Below are 23,951 nucleotides of genomic sequence, written 5' to 3'. Positions count from 1 at the left end.
TGTGAAGTAAGAAATATGGTTAAGTTAAAGACCTTGAGAGGAGGTACTTATCCTGAAATATCCAAATGGACGTCAAATCCAATGACCAGTGTCCTTAACAAGGTACACAGAGAAGAAAAGGCAGCAATGTGGCCCTAGAGGCAGAGGATCTTTTAGCACAGTCTGGGGAGTGGGAAGAATCAAGGCCCTGTGTAATTTGAACTTCTGGCCTCCAGAACCGACAAATTTACATTGTTTCAAGCACTTCCTTAGTAATTTGTTATGTTGGTCACAGAAAACTAATATAGGTGCACTTTTCTGAAGGGAGGGCCCATAACTTTCATCAGATTCTTGAAAGAAGATCTAATGAACCCCAAAAGATAAAAGAACCACTACTATGGAAAGTAAAGCAAAAAGCACAACTTTCTATAAATAAGAGATTTAGAAATTTTTAAACCTGCAGAACAAAGTAGTCACTTGGATAAGTTCTCGTAGCTACTAAATGTTGAAGTAAAAGAATAATTCATCCTCTGACTTATAACTCAATATTCATTTCATTATCTCTTGGTGTTCAACCCTACAAACACATTAAAAGTGATCCCCAAACAGCTCAACAGTTTGTTAAAATACAGGATTCCAGGTTCCAACCCTGATGCATTGAATCAGAATCCCAAGGTAGAAGAATCTATACTTATTTTTATACCTATAACCATACGAAGTCTGACAATTAAGTTCGTGAACTTGCCACCATGTGCTTAGATTAGCAATAGCACACAAACAGTTCCATAAAGTTTCATAATCCTGGCTGTGAACCCTGCTCACAGCTGTGTTTGTGTCAATGTGTGGCACTTGCTGAGTGGCGTTCATTACTATTGTTGCATGTTTTTGTGAGCCATCAGAAGAATGTTGGAGCTTGGATTGGAACAACGAACAAACATTAAATTTCTTGATAACTCAGCAAGAGTGGAAATGAAATCAGGGGCATATTATGGGGGTTACAGGGTAATGCCATGAAGAAAATTGGCAGTGTACAAATAGATTAAACATTTTTCTGAAAGGAGAGAAAGCATCACTGATGAAAAGAGGTCAGGGTGACCAGTAATGGGCAGAATGATGAAAACACTGCAAATTTTCATCTAATTGTGTGTCAAAATCGTCGGCTCACTGTGAGAAACATAGCAGACCAAGTAAACATCAATAGAGAAACAGGAAAATTTAACCGAAAATCTTGGCATGACAAAGGTGTGGCTCTTGTATCAGGACAACGTACCAGCTCACAGGGCACTGTCTGTGAGGGAGTATTTAGCCAGTAAACAAGTAAGTATTGGAATACCCTCCCTACTTACCTGATCTGGCCCCCAATACCCTCCCTTTTTTTAAACCTAAAGATAAAGAAAATATTTAAAGGAAGACATTTTGATGACATTCAGGACCTCAAGGGTAATACAGCAACAACTCTGATGGGCATTCCAGAAAAAGAGTTTCAAAATTGCTTTGAGGGTGGACTAGGAGCTGGCATCAGTGACCACAGTGATATTCAGCAATGAGGTATGTAGCACTTTTTCTAAGATGAGTTTAAGAACTTAACTGTCAGACCTCATATCTTTCTTACTTAAAGGTCAGATAATTGAGATGTGTAGACAAATTTGGGAACTACTACTACAAAGCAAGGATAGACAAACTTCTTCTATTAAGGGTCAGATAGTAAACATTTTAGGATATGCAGGCCAAGAGGCAAAACTGAGAACATTATGTAGGTACTTACATAATAACTTTGTTTCCTAACCAATTTCTACATGATTTTTATTGACAAAATTCAAAATACAATTTAATTGAATATAACTTTTTGTAATATAGGTTTGCTAATTTTAAAAATGGAATTCTTTCTTAGTAGAGACAACAGTTTGCTTAATTAGGGTTCAAAGTTAGTGTTTTCCTATCATCAGACGGATTGCAAATGTTAATCTATGAAACCTCCTTAGCTGGAGAGGACTTACAAAAAAGGCCATGAGCTGGATTTGCCCAAGGGCTGCAGTTTGCCAACCTCTGATGCCAGGTGTAAGGAAAAAGAACCACAACCCCTGCTCTTAAGCAAATAACAAGTTTGTTTAAAAGGCAGGAACAGCAAAGGTAAAATAATAGAGAAGAACATGAAGCAGAATTCTGAATGTTATATGTTGCAGGTACGGAGAGCAGTGATTCCTAATCTTTTCAAATATGCATTCTTTTCTAAGGTCAAAAATGTGGAGGACCTCCATATAATGGTTTTTTTTAGCATTGAGTGAAAATACCCATAACAAAAAGTGACTATAAAGTGGACAACCATACTAATCAAAACAGCAGACGCATACATTTGAAAACATTAGCATTTATTTACAAGACACATTATTATTCATTCATCCACAGATGGTACTTAATATGCATTTCCTGACCCCCTGAGATAACTTGAAGCACTTCAGGAAATCTCTCTCTGCCCAACGGTTAGGAACCACAATTACAGAATAGATGCCAAAGAGGTTCAGAAGGAAGGAAACAGCTGAGACCAGAGTAGTGGAGAGAAAGGTGTCACAGGGACAGGCAGGCAGAAATTTTCAAACAGATGTTAGAGAGAGGAACGATGTAAATGAGAAAATGCAGAGCTTTAGGATAGCAGCCTCACTAAATAAAAAGTTTGGAACAGGACCAGATTGTGGAGGCTATGGACCTCTCTGCCTGTCTTTGCCACTAGAGCCAACATTTAAGTGCTTTCCATATACTGAACTTTGATTAGAATTCTCTCATTCAATCCTCACCAAGAATAGTTTCCTAAATATACTAGCTATGGAAGTGAATGACCCTAGTTTCATCAGGTACAACCCCTTAAGTGGGTCAGGATCTAGACTTCCATCTTAAAATAAAAAATAAAATTAAAAGCCTTTCCTTAACCATATATCCCTCCTGCACCTATCACCCTCTATTTCTTCACGTCCAAATTTCTGAAGAGTCATACATTCTTATTTCCATTTTATGCCCTTCATTCATCATTCATGTCCAACCCACTATAATCTAGTCTCCACTTCTACCATCCCAATGAAGCTGCTCTTGTCAAATGCAATAAAAGATATATAATATGTCAACAGTATCACCTTACAAAATGTAAACTCTCAGCAGCACTGAGTAGGCCCAGTGCTAAACACTATTGATTCTGTGACCCCACCACACTTTTAAGACAGGATTCCTTCCACTTTTCTATCCACTTCTCCTTAGTCTGTGCCATCCTCCTCTCTCCACCTCCACCCCAGGTCTCTCATTACTCAGTACTTCAATCTCCCCAGGTGATCTCATCCATTGTAATAGATTTAAATACCATGGATAATTTCTCAATTTCTCTTTCTAGCTCAATTTTCCTGAGTTCCAGTCTGTACAACCATGTCTATTTCATAGCTCCACCGAAATGTTTCCATCCGCCCTATACTAAATTTTTAAAATCTTTTCTCTCAACATTGCTGCTGCTTCTCTGGGCTTCCCTATCTACCCAGCAGCTCCCACAGAAACCTCAGTAAGTCCTCACTATTTTCTCTCCTATAAAACTCCCCAGTTAGTTAACTTCTTTCCCTCTCCACTGCCATCACCTCGAGACCAATCCACTCTCACCTTCACCTGGAGCCGGTGAGACTCTTTCAGAGGGCCTCCCTACCACATACACTTTTACTTCTCTCAAATCCATTTCCACAAAGCAGGCAGAGTATATAGAATTACAACTAGGAATCTGATTTCTTCATTTTCATACTTAAAATTCTTGAGTAGTTTCCTCTCCAGATAAATTTTAAAATCCTTATTATAAAATGCAAGGCCTCAAAGGATTTAGCCTCACCAGCTTCCCCCAACCTCCCTGCTCCTCTCCCCCTCATTCCCTTCATGCTACAGCCATGTCTCAGACATGACAAACCTTTTTCTGCCTGAACATGCCTCTCCTCTTAGCTTTGCTGGCCAATTCCTACTTTTTTCTCAGGTCTCAATCTCAATGTCACTTTTTTTTTTTTTTTTTAAACAGAGTCTCACTTTGTCGCCCTCGGCAAAGTGCTATGGCATCACAGCTCACAATAACCTCAAACTCTTGGACTTAAGCAATTCTCTTGCCTCAGTCTCCCAAGTAGCTGGGACTACAAGTACCTACCACAACACCCAGCTATTTTTTAGAGATAGCGTCTCACTCTGTCTCAGGCTGGTCTCAAACTCCTGAGCTCAGGTGATCCACCTGCCTCGGCCTCCCAGAGCGGTAGGATTACAGGTGTGAGCCACTGTGCCCAGCCTTTGATGTCACTTTGTCAAGGACCATCCCTCCCTGACACTGTTCATCTCCAGATTAAGTCCTCTGTTACATCCTCTATTAGCTCCTAACTTGTTCTCCATAGCCCTTTCCACAATCGCAATTACAGTTATTATTATGCGACTCCTGTTGTGTGTCTCCCACACTGAAATTGAAACTCCTTAAGGAATGGAAGCTCTGTAGCTCCGTGTACTCCCAGCCACCAGCACAATGTCTGACACACAGCAGGCACTCAAAGATTTTACATTTTCAAATAGGTGACTGAACTAATTAGAAGATAGTTAAACATAAATTGCTCTGAAGCATTTCAGAATTTATAAACATACAATTTAATCAATTAATATTTTACTTAGAGAATGGCTCAAATTATTTTTATTTATTTATTAAAGCAAAAACTTTACTGAGCTACACTGATAGCTAAGCATGAGTATCTTCAAATATATAGTATGTCTAAAGCTACCCCATAAGTTAACTTTTATTCATTTAGACATGCCTTTTCCCAAAACGTTAACATAATTCTTTTCCTAGGCATTGATATAATAATAATAGCAATGAAAATTACCATTTATTGAGTGCCAAACACCATGCTATGCACATTCAGGTTTCACAGGAGATAAATGTCATAATCTCCATTTTCACAGATGATGAAACTAAGGCTCAGAGAAACTATGCAACTAGCTCGAAGTTATACAACCAGGAAGTGGGGTAGCAAGGATCTAAAATTAAACTATCTCAAAAATCAATGCTTTTTCCAACACATCATGCTATCTCTAACATTATACTTATTTAGCAATATCTATTATTTGTTGAAAATATATCTGTATACAGGTATCTCAGGCTTAACACAGTTAACAGTCACATACCAATAGGGGGGCAGTCAGGGACAGTTTGTTTTTGCATGTCCCTGACTCCCTTCCTATTGGTTTGTAAATGTTTTAAACTGATTATTTAAATTTTAAAATGGCTGTCCAATTCAGTCTCTCATACACAAAAACCAATTATATCGCACCCATATAAAACATCAGCAACAATTATTCCAATGACACTCTTATTCCTTAATCATGTAATCTATACTTTTTTTTTTCTTGAGTCTCACTATGTCACCCTCAGTAGAGTGCCGTGGCATCACAGCTCACAACAACCTCAAACTCTTGGGCTTACATGAGCCTCCCATGTAAGCCTCCCCTCTCTTGCTTCAGCCTCCCAAGTAGCTGGGACTACAGATGCCCCCCACAACGCCTGGCTATTATTTTGTTTGCAGTTGTCATTGTTGTTTAGCAAGCTCGGGCTAGGCTCAAACCTGCCAGCTTTGGTGTAAGTGGCTGGCGCTCCACTCACTGAGCTACGGGTGCTGAGCCTAATCTATACTTATTTTACAAAACAAAATTAGCTCCTAGTCAACTGTTTTCTCTGTAAGAACCAGAATGAACTTAAAAAAAAAATGGAAGCATCATATTAGGGGAACTTGTCAGAGGTATATTTTGAATACACAGTTTAACCTATAGTTAAACTTCCACAGCACACTTAAATTATGTCGTTCAAAAAAAAGGAGTTAAAAAAAAAAGAATATATTTACTATACTTTGGACTTTTCTAAATAATTTAATTAATGATCTTTAAAAATTTTCACAGGACACCTAAGATCCTCTCGCAGCACACCAATGTGCCTCACTGATAAAGACAATGGAATATTACTCAGCCATACAAAGGAATGAACTACTGACAAAAGTTATAATATGGATGAATGTTGAAAGTGCTAAGTAAAAAAAAAAAAAACAGACACAAAGGCGGCACCTGTGGCTCAAAGGAGTAGGGCGCCGGCCCCATATGCTGGAGGTGGCGGGTTCAAACCTAGCCAGGCCAAAAACTGCAAAAAAAAAAACCAGACACAAAAGACACATTGTATAAGTCCATTTATATGAAAGGTTCCAAATAAACAAATCCACAGTGAACACAGTAGTAGCCAGGGGTGAAAAGAGGAAGGCATGGAGAATGACAGGTAATAGGCTCAAGGTTTCTTCTGAGGGTGATCAAATGTTCTGGCATTACAAAGTGGTGGTACATGCAGCATTTTATAAATATACTAAAACTACTGAATTATATACTTTAAAATGATGAATTTTATAACAGATGAATTATATCCCAATTTTTTAAAAGTATATATACATATGCTTAATACTAAAGCTATGCTGAGCATCGTTTTTGTCTTTTGATGATTAGAAGCATCTTAATATATTTAAATATGCAAATCTTTTTCTCTTAGTTTCAATTAATGCAAATTTCTAATTAATAGCATATGCAAAGTAAGCATCATACACATGATATACATGGTTTCTTAAAAAAAGTTTAGGAAGATGGGCGGCACCTGTGGCTCAGTCAGTAAGGCGCTGGCCCCATATACCGAGGGTGGCGGGTTCAAACCTGGCCCCGGCCGAACTGCAACAAAAAAATAGCCGGGCATTGTGGTGGGCGCCTGTAGTCCCAGCTACTTGGGAGGCTGAGGCAAGAGAATAGCTTAAGCCCAGGAGTTGGAAGGTTGCTGTGAGCTGCGTGATGCCATGGCACTCTACCTAGGGCCATAAAGTGAAACTGTCTCTACAAAAAAATTAAAAAAAAAAAAAAAAAAGTTTAGGAAGAGTGTTTTGCTAGCAAAATTCTGAGATCTACACACCTTAAGAAAAAAGTATAACCTCATAATCTTTTTATAATACCATTTTTTAAATGAACAGCTTTTAATACAGCTCAGTTATGTAAAATACTATGTATTGTAAAAGATCTAGGAAACTAGAGCTTCAAGTCATGTTTTTAAAAAGCCATTATGCTTAGTTGAAAAACCCAACTACAGAGCACAAAACTGCAACAAGGGCTGTGGTGACCCATGCTGCCCACAACCAAGTCCTCCCAGAGCTGCAGCCACACATGGTAGAGGTGTCACAATGACCTGCTGTGTGGACACAGCATGCCCAGCTTGGGGAGCAGGGTTGGGGGCAGAATTTGGATCCTGTTGTTGCATGAGTATTCTTGAGCTAGAACCGGCAACAGAAATCAGGAACCAGATGACATGAGATTAACCTGGACTTAATCCTTCCCCCTGCCCCACTCTATCCCCAACCTTCAACCTCTAGTTATTAGCACTTCCTGGGAGCTGTGTTGGGTTCTTTTAAGTTTGTTAAACACAGTCCAGTCTAAAAGTGGTGACTTCTCTAGCTTGCTCATGTACTACAGCCTCTTATTTCACTGTGCACTGCAGAGGAGCCATTTAGCTGACCTCTCACCATCCTGCTGATCACCCATCGTAGAGATCTCCTGCGTCAGTCGCTTGAAATGCTCAGAAGATCAGCACAATGACTTGTTTTCACAGGGTTTCTGAATCTCTCTCATAACTTCAGTGTTCCTGAGCATGTTCTGATGAATGATGAGCATGCCAGGTGAAGAACAATGCTACTAGGGTTTGGGGTAGACCCCCTGGATGCAGCACACTCAGTGTCCTCTTCTCCTGAGCCCACTCAAGGACCTTTTTCTCATCAGTAAGGTCAAGGGACTCGAGTTGTTTCTCCTGGTCTGCTGCATACAGTTCCAGGAGATTATCAAAATTTGTAGTTAATACAAGGGCTCCATTTCCACCAGATGGGGAACTGACTGAAGTAGCTATTTTCCAGAATCTTCCATCTTTGACTCCAAGTCATCAAATACATCATATAAACAGTCTTTGAAAAATGTGGATCGAATGTTACTGGTGCAAGGAGAGAATTTCTGGATAAGGTCATGGGCAACACGGACAAAGTTCTTATCCTCCTGGAGACACTTCTGAAACTTTTTGCTCGTCTCATCTTCTAGAAGATCAAAATTGATGGCAGTGTCCAATAAGGCCTGGATCAACCCCTTCCAGGATGGCAGGGCTGGAACCTGAGGGCAACGGCAGCACTGATGCCTGTTCCAATCACCAGCACAAGTTTCCAAGGCCTTTTAGTTGTTAAGCTTGGAAGCAGCTTCCTGGGCTTTTTGGTGGGAGGTGCACCATCACCAAAGAATCCAAAAGTCTGTATCAGAGGCCTGGCTCCCTATAGAAACCATCCAGTTTCACATCACTTCCAAACGCTGCCTATAATACTACTTTTATTTAGTTAACTGGACCATAATTTAAAATAAGAAAAATCAGCAAGACTTTCATATATAAAATATGAAATAACAAAGAGAAGTAGATAATTTTTAAAAATCTAGATTTTACACAATTATATTCCTAAGAAGAAATGCGACATTCTACTAATAATAAGTGTACAAACAGCAGGAAGCGCTTTACCAGGTTAGTAATAGGGTACATGAAACTCGAAGAACCTTGAGACCACAGCTCTTGCTACCAGTACTTCATTTTTCATTTCCCACTAAATGCCTCTGCTTCAAGAAATCAGCAATTAAAACCACGAACAAACTTTCAGTTTTTAAATGACAGAGTTCATTAGTTTTAGGCATTACTAAGGCATATAAATGCAAGGAAACTATCATACACCTTACAGAAACAGACTAGTTAGTAAGTGTAATTTCAATTCTTTTAAATGAACATTTCCCACATCTCTGGGGTCCAAGTAGGTAATGTTAATGAGCAAAGCAGGCCCCAAGTCAGACAAGAAGATGTGGGATCTTGGGTGAACTGGAGAGTAAAGGGGCAGCCATCACACAGTTCCAGCAAATTGCTACTAGGCAGGAAACATGGCAAGACTTCTAATTCCTCAAGAGCAGCTGGAAATATGGATTTTTTTTTTCATGTTTTGTGAAATCGCCCTAATTTTGAAAGTTTGAGAAGTAACTTTTTTTAAGGTTAGTGCTAAGGCCAAATAAAACATATTAGCTGTGAATATGGCCATTGGTTTACAAATTCTGAAAAGAAACTCCTAAAACAAAGGCTAAGTACTCAGAAAATCCCAATTTTAGATTAGGGATAGTAAACATAGGATACTAGTTTATAATGATATTTATCAAAGATTGGGGGGTATTAGTGATCCTTGAAGTTCTCAAGATGGTCCACAGGCCAGACCCTAGAGAGTTTTACTATATTAATGTCACATTTCATTCATATACCTTCCTGAAGTAACAAGGGTAGCTCATTTCTTCCATTCATTTTGATGACTTTTCTTACTGTAGCTAAGTGGAAATAGAGCGGATGTCTTAACTACGTATTGGTAAGTAGTCCAAGAATCAAAACAGTTTGGAAACCACAGTGGGGGGAAATACATTATATATATATATTGGAGGAATACTTTTTGCTTTTTAATAGACCTCAAAGAAAATTAATCAGATGGTAAAATTGATCTTTATTTTATAACAATCAACTAGAGTACAGTAGAATGGTGACAGAGCTATGTGAATTTTATTTACATGGTTGAACAAAAATCTTGGGTCATACTTTCTAGTATGTTTAGTACAAACGTAGTAGCATAAGACATGACTCTTCCTAGAAAATACACATACGAACATGGAGAAAAAAACTGCCTACAACTTCTTTTCCAAAAAAAATGAAGAGAAAAACTAAATATAAAACCTCCAAAGTAGGAGTTTGAGAGCAGGGCTGATTTCAAAAAAAGGTAGACAATATGCTGAGGTGGAGAACAGCGATAGCCATAGCCAGACAGCTTGGCATGTGATGAGGAGGGCCAACAGGGGCAAATCTCAGATAGCAACAGCAATAGTTCACCTTCTTTAAACAAACAGGTTTACACTGGAGCTGTCTGTGTCCCTCTAGGAGGACAAAGGAAGGAGCGGGAAGTCCAGAATTGGTGGCAAAAGGCCTCCTAGGCTGCTCTGGTTTGGAGAAGCAAAAGACTTGCGGTAACACAGAGAAACACGCCCAAGTGCCTTAAGTGAAAAAGGCAGAAACCTGGAAATCTACTCTAGCCCTACCCAAACTTCCTATAAACAAAAGACTGAGGAAAATCCAATTATTAAATCATAAGGAATAAAAAGGTAACTGACATGGTACCGACTGAGAGATACTATAAGAAAAATGGTAGAAATTAGCAACATAATGTATCAACTATCAAAGAATACTCATCGAAAATACTAGATGAAGATGAAAATTGTAGCTAAATATTCTTACATGAGTTTAAGAAAATCAATGAAGCCATCACCACTATGAGCAAGACCACAAATCAGAAATATAAAAATTCAAGGGGAAAATGTCTAGATAACAGGTATAGGAAGCATGACATGACAGAACTCAACACAGAAATGAAGAAACTAAAAGAACAAAGAGACACTACAGAAAACACAGAGATATGAAAGATAGAAGCAAACAAATGCAAGTGTATCTAAAATGATTAACAGGGCTTGGCACCTGTAGCTCAGTGAATAGAGTGCTGGCCACATACATAGTCTGGGCCTGCTAAACAACAAAGATAACTGCAACCAAAAAATAGCCAGGCATTATAGAGGGTGCCTGTAGTCCCAGCTACTCGGGAGGCTGAGGCAAGAGAATCACTTATACCCAAGAGTTGGAGGTTGCTGTGAGCTGTGATGCCACAGCACTCTACCAAGGGAGACATAGTGAGACTCATTCTCAAAAAAAAAAAAAGAAAGAAAAAAGAAAAAGAAAGAAAGAAAATGATTAAAAGAAAAATAATAAATAGAAAAGATACATAAAGAGAGATTCAACATACATATTACTATGGTCTCCAAAATAGAAAACAAAACAATAAAACCAAATAAGTATTTTAAATATAATTAAAGAAATCTTTTCTGAAATAAAAATAGGTTTGAATATTCAGTTTAAAAGAGCACAGGAAAAATTGAGTTAAACAGTCAATATCAATAAATCCTGGGCAGCGCCTATGGCTCAGTGGGTAGAGCGCCGGCCCCATATACCGAGGGTGGCAGGTTCAAACCCGGCCCTGACCAACTGCAACAAAAAATAGCCAGGCTTTGTGGGTGCCTGTAGTTCCAGCTAATCAGGAGGCTGAGGCAAGAGAATCGCCTAAGCCTAGGAGTTGGAGGTTGCTATGAGCTGTGATGCCACAGTACTCTACTGAGTGTGATAAAGTGACACTGTCTCTAAAAATAAAAAATAAATAATACTAATGAAGTTACTAGATATCAGAGATAAGGAAGAATCCTTTGGACAAACAGGCAAAAAAGATTAAGTCATTAATAATGGTAAAAAATTCAAGCAGACTTCACACATCTCCACAGTAACATTTAATGACAGAAGACATTTGTATAACACCTACAAGGAAGAGTGAACTAAGGATTAGATCACCTGCTAAGCTGTCTATTGTAAAGCAAAAAAAAAAAAAAGGTGTTCTGAAAATGTTGTAAGAATAATATCCTCATATTGTTCCCATGAGCCCTTATTGAAAAACTACTAGATGGAACTTCAGCAAACCAAAGAATGAATCCACAACAGTACCTGGGAGCATTATATATATTTAAATAAAGAATTAAAAGACAAAAACAGATGGAGGTAAGGTTGATAAAACAAAACATAAACATTGCAGGGCATACCATCATAATTTAGCAAATAACCTAAATTAGGTGAAGGGAGAAGTATAATAAATTTACTGATTATCTTGATGCAATAGCTGGGAACCAATGGATAGTTCACAAATGAATTAGTAGCAATATAAGCACACATAACAATAAAGCATATATACTATTGTGAATAAATACTATTGACTAAAATTTAATGATGGAGAAGAGAATGGGGAAGAAAGAAGGATTAAAAAGCATTTTACCTTTGTTCATAGAAAAGCACTAATATAGTTACTACCAATAGAGAACTAAGAATGTTATATAAAGTAACTAATAAGACAAAAATACAAATTTTCCTGAACAAAAGAAAAGCAAAGAAAAACTACATCGTGAAAGAAAAAAGAAAACATAAAATAAAATGCAATGACAGAACCAAGACAAAACAATTTTAACAGGTGAAAAATGTAAATGAATTCAACTCATTAAAATAAAAAGAGATTTTCAAGTTGAATTGTAATGGCAAAACCTAACTCAATGTTATATACTACAGACACATCTAAATCAAAGTAATTTTAAAAGTTTAAAACAGAAGGATGGACAAAGACATATCAGGCACATGTAAACAAAAAATAAGGCAAGAATTGTTTCACCCAGCCCTTTCTGGCTCCAAAACCATAGGTCTTCACCAATATAAACACTACAAACAATGCCTCACGCGCTTCTGTAATAGTCCATGTGGGTGTGTGTGCATGGATGAAATACACACAGGTGGTCCCTGGCTGTATAGACAAGATATTCCTAAGAACGTCTTTATGTGGGATTTGCACATAACTTAGATCCCTGATGAACGGTGTACATACGGTAATAATAATGGTAATAACAATACTATAAGGACTCATAGGTGATAACAATAATAGGTGCAATACTGTAATAATAATAATACCTCTGTGCTATAATAATACGTTATAGAAACTATTGTGTTCTTTCGTTTAATAAACAGAACATTAAAAACAAACTCGTATAGAAGTTTTAGATTGAAGACAGGAGATAGAAGACAGGAGAAATTTCAAAAAAGAACACTGAAAGTTAGCCTGTGGCTCAGTCGGGAAGGCGCCGGCCCCATATACCGAGGGTGACGGGTTCAAACCCGGCCCCGGCCAAACTGCAACCAAAAAATAGCCGGGCGTTGTGGCGGGTGCCTGTAGTCCCAGCTACTCAGGAGGCTGAGGCAAGAGAATCGCCTTAAGCCCAGGAGTTGGAGGTTGCTGTGAGCTGTGTGAGGCCACGGCACTCTACCGAGGGCCATAAAGTAAGACTCTGTCTCTACAAAAAAAAAAAAAAAAAGTTAACACTCACCTAATGGCCTGGTGTTGAGGCCAATAGGAATGTTGCACTTCTTTTGATCTTCTGACCAAATCAATAACCTTTCCATTTCAATAATTAATCCACTATACTGGTTAGTAATAATTGATGCTTTCATTGGAGCACTGCCTTTCACATGTTCCATTATTCTCACTTTATCCTTTATAATTGCTTGGCTAGTAGAGTGACTGAAGCCTAATGCTTTCCCAGTGAATGATGGCTTCTGGCCTGACCTTTCTCCAAATGCTAATTATTTCTACTTTTATTTCCACTGTTAATCACCTTTCTCTTTGCTGCAGGCTCAGCTGGACTTGCAATAGACATTAGCTTTTGGAGTCATGGTTATGAGGATAAACGCAGAATCACAACATAAAGTAAGAAGGACGAAAGTGATGCTGTGTGTAAGCAAATGAGACTAGCCATTAGCCTAAAGTGCTGGGCCAATGAACTGCTTATGCCATGCAGGTTTGTTTACATGCACAGAAGAAATAAGTTCCCGAATTATTTATTTAATTATAAATTGTCCTTGTGGGGAGCCTTAGGAGGCTGTTCATAAATACAGAACACCATTAAGTGGGGTGGTCCATAATCCCTGGACTGACTGTATTTCTTATTTTTTTCTTTTATTTATTTATTATTTATTTTATTGAGACAGAGTCTCACTTTGTGACCCTTGGTAGAGTGCCCTTGCATCATAGCTCACAGCAACCTCCAACTCTTGGGCTTAAATGATTCTCTTGTCTCAGCCTCCAAAGTAGCTGGGACTATAAGCGCCTGCCACAACACCTGGCTTTTTTTTTTTATTTTGTAGAGACGGGGTCTCGCTCTGGCTCAGGCTGGTCTCAAACCTCTGAGCTCAGGGCAATCCACCCGCCTTGGCCTCCCAGAGTGCTAAGATTATAGGATTGAGCCCCCACACCCAGCCTGGACTGCCTGTATTTCAAAATAACTATCTAAAATATTCAATTACAACTTGTCTTTTAAGTAAGACCAGATATCAAATCTGCAGTATCCCCACACTGTTGAGTTTAAAGCATTTAGTAATACTTACATTTAATGGTATTATTTTCCATATAAAAATCAAAACACTGAACTGAAAACTCTTCTTCTGAATTTGTATCAAGATCATGTGTCAACCTAAAATCATGCAATAACTCCTCATTTGGATGACAATCTATTTTCAAGCACTCAAAAACTAAAATTCCAGAAATTCTCGGATGGAGAGGGGTTCCTGTGTACACACATTAAATAAATTTGACAGTTTTTCTTTAAAAAAAAAAACAAAAAAACTAAAATTACAGTTGAATTGTTAGTAGAGACTTAAGAAGGTGGGATTTTTATAAAATTTCCAGTATACTACAAATATTTCAATTGAAGCAACAATTTTTTAACCTCTTACAGAAATCCATATCCATGATAGTACTTTCTGATTTTACAGCTGTAGCTTCAGAAAGAGACTTCATACCTCAGAAACAAAATGGCATACGGGTGTAAAAATTAACAAACACTCTAGGAACATTATCTAAAGATCAATATTGACTCTTTAAATATAAAAGTAAACTTGTGGCGACATCAATTCAGTTAATACTTGAGGGGAATTAACTGAAACCTATCCCAATTTCAACATCAATAACAAAAGGAGAAGGAATAATAGTAACAACCTGACAAAACTGTTGTGAGCACTGAATGACTAAAGCACTTAGAACCCAACCTGGCTTAGATTTCAATAAATGTCAGCTAATATTATCACCACAAAGACACAAATTTCAAGTCATTGAGATCTATTATAATCACTGATAACAGGTTAGATAAGATATCTACAGAGAAATATTTTGCTGTAGAAAAGAGGCTCCTGTGAGGCTTCTACTTCCCTAAATTCCCTATTCCCTCCCTGCCACCACCTACCACTGATGCTAAATCAGGAGCCCCTCCTTTCATCCCAGGGTACATCTGCGTCTTTTCATTGTTGGTGCACTGTCTCCCCCATCAAGGCTGTTGCGAGCTCCCCTAAAGTCAAAGAGATTGTCTTGCATATCTCAGCCCTCCAGGGTACCTGTTCCCACACATAATAGAAGTTCAGTAAAGCTGTATTAAGTTAACAAATGTGGCGTTGCCAAAAGTTATATATACATAATAAACATGATCTGATTCAAGGTTTATAGATTATAATGACCTTCATATCAGACCTTTCAGTAAGGTGGACAACTTAGGGCCCAAAGAGGGTTCTTCAATTCAAGGCACTCTGTTAACATCAGGTAAGAAAAAATAAGGTTCTAAGGTTATAAAGAAGGCCCAGAGGGCACCAAGCAAATAAGGCTCTCTCTCACCCCTACCAGTGAATAGAGATGTTAAAGGTACACCAAGACCACTGACTCAGAGTGTTTCTAAATTGTAGTGCTCTTTCCACTAGAACAATGCCTTTAAATGTTGACTGCACGCATAGTAAAAAATACCTTCTGCAGCACTACTCGGTACAGATGCACTATTTCTGATCATTTCTATTTAATTCTATTCTATTCTCACATTTTTAAAATGTTGATCTTGACACACTAAATTGGTTTTATAACTCAAAGGTTGAAAAATATTACTCTAGAAGATACAGTTTTAAAACTGTCTGTAGAATTTCAAAGTTGGCTCTAATTCCTGAAAATTCTCATACGATAAATTTGTATCCTAACAGAAAAAGGGCACTATCAAATAATCAAATAACTCTCCGAGACTAATATACAGCCCTGGCAGCTGCCACTTGGGGAGGGGAAGGAAACTAAACCAATCTTCATCAGCTTCCCTAAAGCCTCCCCCCAAAATACTCAATTTAAGGAAAAGAGCATTTGCTAAACAAAAACAGCTTTGGCAACAAGTCCCCTGGCACTCCTGTTCCCCTTCTAGCCAGACTCTGCCCCTTAAGACTCTCAGCCTCTGTGGAAATCCTAGAACTTCTACTTGCAATAAATATTTTTAAAATATTTCATGTACAGACTTTCAATGTGTTTAGATGACAATTACTTCATTAAAATAAGTAAATGAATATTAAAATAAACTTTTTTTTTTCCTTGAGACAGAGTCTTACTATGTCACCCTCCGTAAATGGCTGTGGCGTCACAGCTCACAACAACCTCAAACTCTTGGGCTTAAGCAATTCTCTTGCCTCAGCCTCCCAAGTAGCTGGGACTACAAGGGCCCGCCACAATGCCCGGCTATTTTTTGTTGCAATTGTCATTGTTGTTTTAGCAGGCCCAGGTGGGCTCAAACCTACTAGCATGGGTGTATGTGGCTGGCACCCTACCCACTGAGCTATAGGCACTGGCGGAGGCAAACTATTTTAAATAAAAACATTATGTTTGGTAAAAATCTCTCTCTAAAATTTGCCAATCTTCACTTACTTGTGTGTGTTTGTGTGTGTGTGTGTGCTGGAGGAAAGGGGAATGTATTGATTTATCTCAGATCCAAATAAAGCGGGGCCACATGAGGTGGTGTGATTGTATTTGTTCCCATTTTGTTTTTTTTACTTCGAAATAAGACATGCGCAGTGTGCATAGGAATTTGTTCATAGTTTTTTTTTTTTAAACTATAGTCCGGCCCTCCAACGGTCTGAGGGACAGTGAACTGGCCCCCCCCCCATTTAAAAAGTTTGAGGACGCCTGAAAAGCATAAAGCATGCAGAAGTAGATCAGTAGTTAAGCTATATCCCTTTTTGTTCGCCCTTCAAATAGTAGGGCAAAGGCAATGTAAAACTTTTCCTCAATGTAAGATGTTTGTACAGTTTCCGCCGAAGGAAATGTGGTTAAAGACCATCACTCTCTAGTATCATGCTAAGTATGAAGAAACACCAGTGTCTCCAGAGTTCTTTTAAGAAATATATTCCTCTGACAAAACTTAAAGTCAGAAACAAGCAGAGAGACCATAAAATCCTTTTTCTATCCTCTGTGTCCACTAGCAGTTCTCCAGCTCTACAAATGCAAACTAAAGTACAAGAATGTTCATTTAAGCTCTTGGGCTAACTAGCCTCACCATTCCCCATGCAAGAAGCATGTCCGAATTTAAAGAACTCAAGTTTGTGATGTTTGCCTTAAATTAAGAGACAACTTTATAAAACTTTAATGTCTCCCTGTCTTTCCCAGAAAAAATCTGTTTAGAACTAGAGAAAGATATTCTTTTTTATAAAGATAAAAAATGCAATTTTCGTAAGAAAAGGGAGAAAATCATACCCACTATTTATCAGCTCTGTCCAATATAACTTTCTGTGATGATGGAAATGTTCTGTAACTGTGCTGTCCCAATACAGTGGCCATTAGCCACCAAGTAATGAGCACTTGAAACATGGTTGGTACAACTAAGGTACTAAATTTTAGTTTATTTTAATTAACTTAAATAGTCACATGCAGCTAGGGGCTACCATATTGGACAGTGTAAATTAGATAATCAACGTAAGTCCTCAGCAATGGAGCTGAGAAACTGACTCATCTTACAATGAATGTCACAATTTGAGAAAAATCATGTTCTAGTTATACCATATCCAATTTTCAACTTCCTAATTAATATTTAACGCTTCCTCGTAAACGATTTTTCAACAAAGTTTTGGCAATTTTTATTCTGAAACAAAAACATACTAAGTCTGCTGAGCAAAATTCCTTTGGCAATATTCAATTTCCCGTCTGTGAAACTTAGGCATAGAAAAAACAAAAAAAACTTAATAAGCCCACCCTCCTCTGATATAAAGGGAAGAAATGAAATACATAATCCAAAGAAAGGCTAACATAACCCCCAACATGCTTTTATGGGTGCACCTGTTCATTAACCCCTGCTTAGGTTTGCTTCTTTTAAACCTAGTTGTGGCTTTCAACAAAATTAATTCCTATATTTGTTTAATCTCTTGTTCTATTACAATCAGACCCTCTGAAATCAAGTATGCTATCTATAGGAAAACCATTATAAAATATTCACACTAAAATATTCTATATTTGAGTAAGACAAACTAATCAAATTATCAAAGTGCAGTAGCCTAAAGAAGAGCAGATGCTTCAGAGAGACTAAAATATGCAGATCGTGCCAAGACCACTTCTCAAGCAGGTGGCAAAATAAACTATACAGTTCTACAGTCAGCAAGAAAGAAACACCCCCAAGAAAAAATGCTTCAAAATACACAGCAGCCATGCCATGGCCATAGGATAACTAACTGCAAGCAGTATACTCCTTGTGACCTCAAGGTCAATATCAAGTACATTTTTTTCACCTTCCCATCATGTTAACACTTATAAATATACCACAGACACAAGCACAAAACATTTCAGCAATTTCATTGTGTTTAAGCGGAATGAACTTCTAGAACTGGTTTCTGAAAATACAATGAGCTCATTTAAAACAAGCAAGCTTAAATATACCATAGAAAGAATAAAGCCACTACTATCACATAGGATATCTGGGAACGCTCAAACTACACCAAGCAAAGCAACCCTAAGACAGCAGTACAATTCAGGTAAGACTTCAGCACCACAGACTAGAACTTCATTTTTTCCTCTATTTTTGCTACTGCTGCCATCAAATCCTAAAAAAAGACTAGAAACTCTCCTACTGCATCTAAAGAGCATTGGAAACACAAGGCAGGTGACAAGGAAGCACTATCACAGGGGCTTTAGCTCTTGCATAATAATAAATGGCACTGCCAGAAGAAGAAAAGGCTTCATCTGGGGCAATTGAGAATACTCAGACATAGCAAGACTCTATTAGACTCCATAAAAGCTGTGTACTGTCAATATTTTTCTTGTGTGTGTGGATAAAATCTGCAGATGCAGCCTGGGCAGGAAAGAGAGAGACAAAGAATTTTAAATGGAGAACTTCCACAGGCTTGATCCTGAGAGTAGCCTCCTCACGATTTCATCCTGACCACAGCATCTGCAGCAGTATCTCCACTTGCCTACCGGTTATAAATCTCTGTGATTAAAGCCTCCATGTCCGACAAGTGCTAGAAATCTCAATTTTTTTTTATTATCCTAATTCTTGGGGGGAATTAAGTAAATGCAATAAACTATACAGAATTTTCACAGCCGACGAATCAAAGCACATAAGATTTATACATTTAATTCTATAAAAGTCCACTTCAGAACAGCGTTACTCCTGATTCCCAAAATGCAGTTTAGGAGCAGAAATAGAAATCTATTTAAGGACACTCAGAAGATAAATTAATTTAACTCAGATAACTTATTTTTTTTATATTTAATACTCCCAGGTTTATGAGATAAAATACAGATTCTAGTAAACAAAAAAAAATGTACACTACAGAAAAGAAAGCCATTTGTTGCTTGGCTTAAAATGCCATTAACACAGCATGAGATAATGTTAAATGAAAAAACTTATTAAACTATCTTAGCACAAATATGGCTCAGGCATTATACTAAATTTCCAATGTTTGTGGGCTACATATTTTACATCTTCACTTTATAAGCTCTTAAGTCCTATATAAAGCCCTATTCCTTTATGAGAGTTTTTGAAGACTTATTTTAATAAACGAATGGCAATCACATTAAAAACATATTATTTAAAGAATGTATCAACATATAATTATGAAATTATACTTCCGAAAACATCAGACTTTCTGAGTCCCTGAAGAGAAACCCAACAGAATTGTCTTCTATTTAGCTTTTCAATAGTCAAAGCATAAAAGTATTTTCAACCCAAAGTGTAATGTAATGTAATCATGGCTCTGACTTAAGCATAATATTACAAATATCTTCATATGCATTAGACAAAATTGCTCTCACTCTTACCTGTGTACCCTGCATACCATCCCCAGGAAGCCACCATTCCTAAAAGCCATTTATACATGATTCCTTCAATATACCAGAACCGCTTACTGTCCAGCACTCGAAGGGGCTGAAGTATAATTACATAGCAGATGTAGGATGGAATAGCAACCAGGTTGTTGGCGACCATGAAGGCAAATCTCATCAGTGCTTTCAACAAGATCCAGCCCAGCCAAGGAGCTTCTTCCAAAGTCACAGCCATTCTCCCTCTGGAGTCGGTCTTGTCTTTCTGGGGTGAAAGAAAAATTCACTTAAAAAGGAAAACGTATTAAATACATCTAGTTACCAACGCAGAAATTGCCTCCAGCACAAAAGGAAAAACAAAACAAAACAAAACGAGGATCCCATTGTAGTACCTTGGTTATCTCTCCGGGAAATTCCAGAGAGGGACAGACAGGAGGGAGGAGGGACCACACAAGGTCAGGGGAGCTGTTGACCGAGGCACGGGGTATGTCCCAATATATTTAGCAAATGATAATACAATTTCACTCACTGATCACTGCTGTCACCACCGCGTCTCGATGCGGTCGTCTATCTGGACTTTAAGGAAGAAAAAATACACCCACTTGCTTCAGACACCCTTAGTATCTCCAAACTGACAACACGAGTGAAACAAGTGACACCACCGAAATAGGGACCCCTCGGTCAGATTTCCCAGATACAGAGCACCTCGGGCTCCTCCTCACCCCCGTTCCCATTCCCGCACATCGATGCATTCCTTTAAAAGGTCTCTGGCGTTAGCGAAAAGAGTTACGCTCACGATTCTCATTTGCAGCAATAGGGTTTTTGTTTTACCTTTTTTTTTTTTTTTATTAATAAAAGGAGAGGGGACTAGAAAAGAGAGCTTAAAAGGTGAGAGCAAGAAAGTGGGGGTTACACGGCGAAAAAGAGGAAGGACAGGAGTAGGGGGAGGGGAGCAAAAGCCAGAAAGAGGGAAAGCAAGGGGGCCAGGGATGAAGAGGAGATCTCCCACCAGAGGACAGGGAAGCGAGGGATGATGAAAGAAGCAGGGAAGAAGAGGCGACGGCAGCGCGGGGGGCGGGTGGAGCCGGCAGCGGTTTCCGCGGATGTGGAAGGGGTCGGGGCGGCGAGCGCGGCCCGCGCTCGCAGCTCACCTCGGCGGGCGCGGACTGCAGGCGGCGGAGCGCGGGGGCGGGTGTCCCCCGCCGAGGGGTCGCGGTCATGGACGAGGCGGCGGCCGAGGCGGCCCAAGGCGCGGCGCGAGCGGCCGCACGGGCGCCCTATTCCCCTCGCGGCAGCCTGCGGACAGAGGGACGGCGGGGACTCAGAGGCCGGACCTGTCACCGGGGCGGGTCCCGGGGAGGCGGGCGGATGCCCCGCGCCCCCGCCTTCTCCCCGGGGCCTACCGCGCCCTCGTTCCTCAGGCCGCCGCCGCCTCCCCGGGCCACGCAACGACACCCCTTCCCTGCCCCCACGCCTCCCCGGGCCCGGCTCCACCGCCGCCCCGGGGCCTGCGCCCGCCAAGCCAAAGGTTACCTCGGGCTGGCTGGGCCCCGACCCCGGCTGCGGGAGCCAGAGGAGCCGGAAGAATGCATGGCCGGCGGCGGGGCCGGCGGAAGGAGGAGGCCGCGGTGGGCCCCGGCCCCGCTCCGACTGCGGCGCGGCCCGCGCCCGGTCTCCGGCGGCGCCGAGACTCGGTCCCTAGGGCCAGACCGCGTTCGCCCGGGCCGGCGGGGAGGGGCGGCGGGAGGAAGCGGCGGGAGTCGGGACTGCGGCAGAGCCGCCCCCAGAGCGCCCTCTAATGAAAGCGCGGCGGCCGCCTGGCCCGCTCGCTCTGCCACCGCCCGCGCCCAGACCCTTCTGGCGGCGAGTCGGGCACCCTGGGGCTTCCCGGCCACCAGGCCAAGACCTCAGTGATCCCAGAATCGAGGAAAAGAGCCGCTCGGAAAGCTCGAGGAATGAACACCAATTCTTACACCACAGGAGGAGTGCTCTGGTTCGAACTGAGAGCCCCTATTCAGCCAAACGGCCGTTTTTCATTGTTGAGGCTCTCCCCTCTGCCCAAACTGGGAAGCGGTCTCCTTGAAGACTGAATGTCCTTTTTGCATTCCTAATAAAACCCTGTTGAACTCAGGGCTTTCCTTCAGAACCTCTCCACAGTGTTAATGTCTGGAGTTTTAAATCAAGTCTTTTGAGCGCCAGAATTCTTATTTCTGGAAAGCACCTGGAACATTAATAACACTTCCAAATTTCCCATTCATTCCCCTCCCATTTCCTAAAAATAAAAAATTATAAAAGGAATGGGTGGGAATGAATGGTCTACACAAAGAGACTGAAGTTCGGTTAGTCAAGAAGGGAAAAACATTCAGCCAAGTGTCTGGCATTAACTTCTCAGAAACCAATCGCCGTAAGAACTCCTAGACGGGCCTGGTCACTGATACCATAGTGGTATTTAAAGATTGAACCATCTGAAATTGAGAAATAGCCCAGTGACCTGTCCGTTTATACATGCTCAAATGACCTGCCTAAATTTCAGTTATAAAAAACCAACTTATAAAACCTATGTCCCTTAATCACACTTGTAAATGGGAGATAGGCAGGCAGGTTTTACCCTCCCTAAGGAACTGCCTTCTATTCTGTCTACTTTGAAAACGTTTTTCTGCGGGTTTACTTTGGATTCTCAACTCTTTCTCTAACTGTAGTTCCTCTTTGGTCCACAGGTGAAGGAAAGAAAAGTCACCTTATGTCATGTGAAAGAATATTTTCTGTTCCCATTCCCTTCGGTGATGAAGAAATAAGTGAAAACACAGAGTCTGAAGTATTTATTAGAGTCTATTTCATTTATTGTTAGCTAATTTTTATTTATACATGTAATTTACCCATTTCACTAATATATTTTATTGTACAGAATATAAAACGGAACAGTCTTTGTCAGAGAACTTTCCATATAAGCTCAACTGATAATATAGTAACAGAAAAGTCAGATATGCCCATTCTATTCCTTGCATTTTCTCTGTTCATTTAGGTGCCAAGGTAATAAAATCTTTGAATAAATCTCATGCGTGAAATACTGTATGTACTATAGATTATAATTCATTATATTATTACATCGTTATATGAGGCACATATTTCTTTCCCGATTCAAGAGTAAACTCTCCTAAGGATTCCATCCGGTCCATGTCATTATGCTTTCCCACATGCTGGGTAAACACTAGCTGACACCTGGAGGTAGATAGCTTACGGTGGGATTTACGCCTGGTTCCTGGATCACAGAACATCTGCCAGAGCACCAGACACATCAGCACTTCGTTAGATGTAATTAGTATCAGCCCAGAATTAGTTTTCAGGCCAGAGAAGAGCCAGAGGTGAGGCAGGATCATGAACAGTAGGTCTTTAGTTTTAGCGTACAAAAACATCACTTGGGGTGTCTACCAAGGAGACAGAATCTTAAGCCTCAAACCAGAACATTTGAATACCCTAGATCCAGTGAACCTGGGAAGCTGCTTTTTACAAAAAGCATCATAGGTGATTCTGATGGAGGTGTTAGGCAGACCATGCCTTAAGAAACCCTGATCTAAAGGTATCCTGAGATGACAAGATCCTTTTCTAGACCCTTCATAATTCTAAATCATTTGATCATATCTGTTCTCATACATAAAAATCTGCTAGGGCTGCCATAACAAAAGACTACAGATTAGGTGGTTTAAACAGCAGAAACTTATTTTCTAACAGTTCTGAGGCCAAATCCTGAGGGCCTGTCTCCTTGGCGCTACCTTCTCCCTGAGGGTTCATATTTCTTGTCTGTGGTGGGAGGCTGGGTGGGTATGTGTCTCTCTCCTAATCTCTTCTTATAAAGAAATGAGTCAGATTGGATTAAGGCCCACACTAATGACCTCGTTTATTATTTCATTACCTCTTTAAAGGCCCAATATCCAAATATAGCCGACCTCTGAGGTCTTGGGGGTTAGGACTTCAACATATGAATTTTGAGGGAACATAATTCGGTTGTAACATCATCCTTCTACTTTTCACACTGCAGAATTCTGCCATTGTGGCTCCTCATGCAAAGAATATGAAGCCCTA

The 23,951-nt window shown here is 39.9% G+C and overlaps 1 protein-coding gene and 1 pseudogene across 3 annotated transcripts in view; both read right to left on the bottom strand.

Annotated features, from left to right (window-relative positions):
• The window catches only part of LPGAT1 (lysophosphatidylglycerol acyltransferase 1), a 95,859-nt gene extending 74,193 nt beyond the window's left edge, over positions 1-21,666 (bottom strand). For 2 of the 3 annotated variants that reach the window (XM_053606720.1, XM_053606718.1), the window contains exons 1-3: positions 21,405-21,666; positions 21,023-21,167; positions 19,872-20,136 (exon numbers count right to left, since the gene is read on the bottom strand). In XM_053606720.1, coding sequence (XP_053462695.1) covers positions 19,872-20,136; positions 21,023-21,091 — 334 coding nt within the window. In that variant the 5' untranslated portion in view covers positions 21,092-21,167; positions 21,405-21,666. The remainder of the gene's footprint in view (positions 1-19,871; positions 20,137-21,022; positions 21,168-21,404) is intronic. The other variant, XM_053606721.1, reaches the window with a different exon arrangement.
• LOC128596890 (protein FAM118B-like) lies at positions 7,059-8,361 on the bottom strand (annotated as a pseudogene).
• Positions 21,667-23,951: the final 2,285 nt, after the last annotated feature.

This window comes from Nycticebus coucang, chromosome 10 (genome assembly GCF_027406575.1).
Source record: "Nycticebus coucang isolate mNycCou1 chromosome 10, mNycCou1.pri, whole genome shotgun sequence".
NCBI lineage: Eukaryota > Metazoa > Chordata > Mammalia > Primates > Lorisidae > Nycticebus > Nycticebus coucang.
This window is presented reverse-complemented; position numbering and strand designations above follow the sequence as displayed.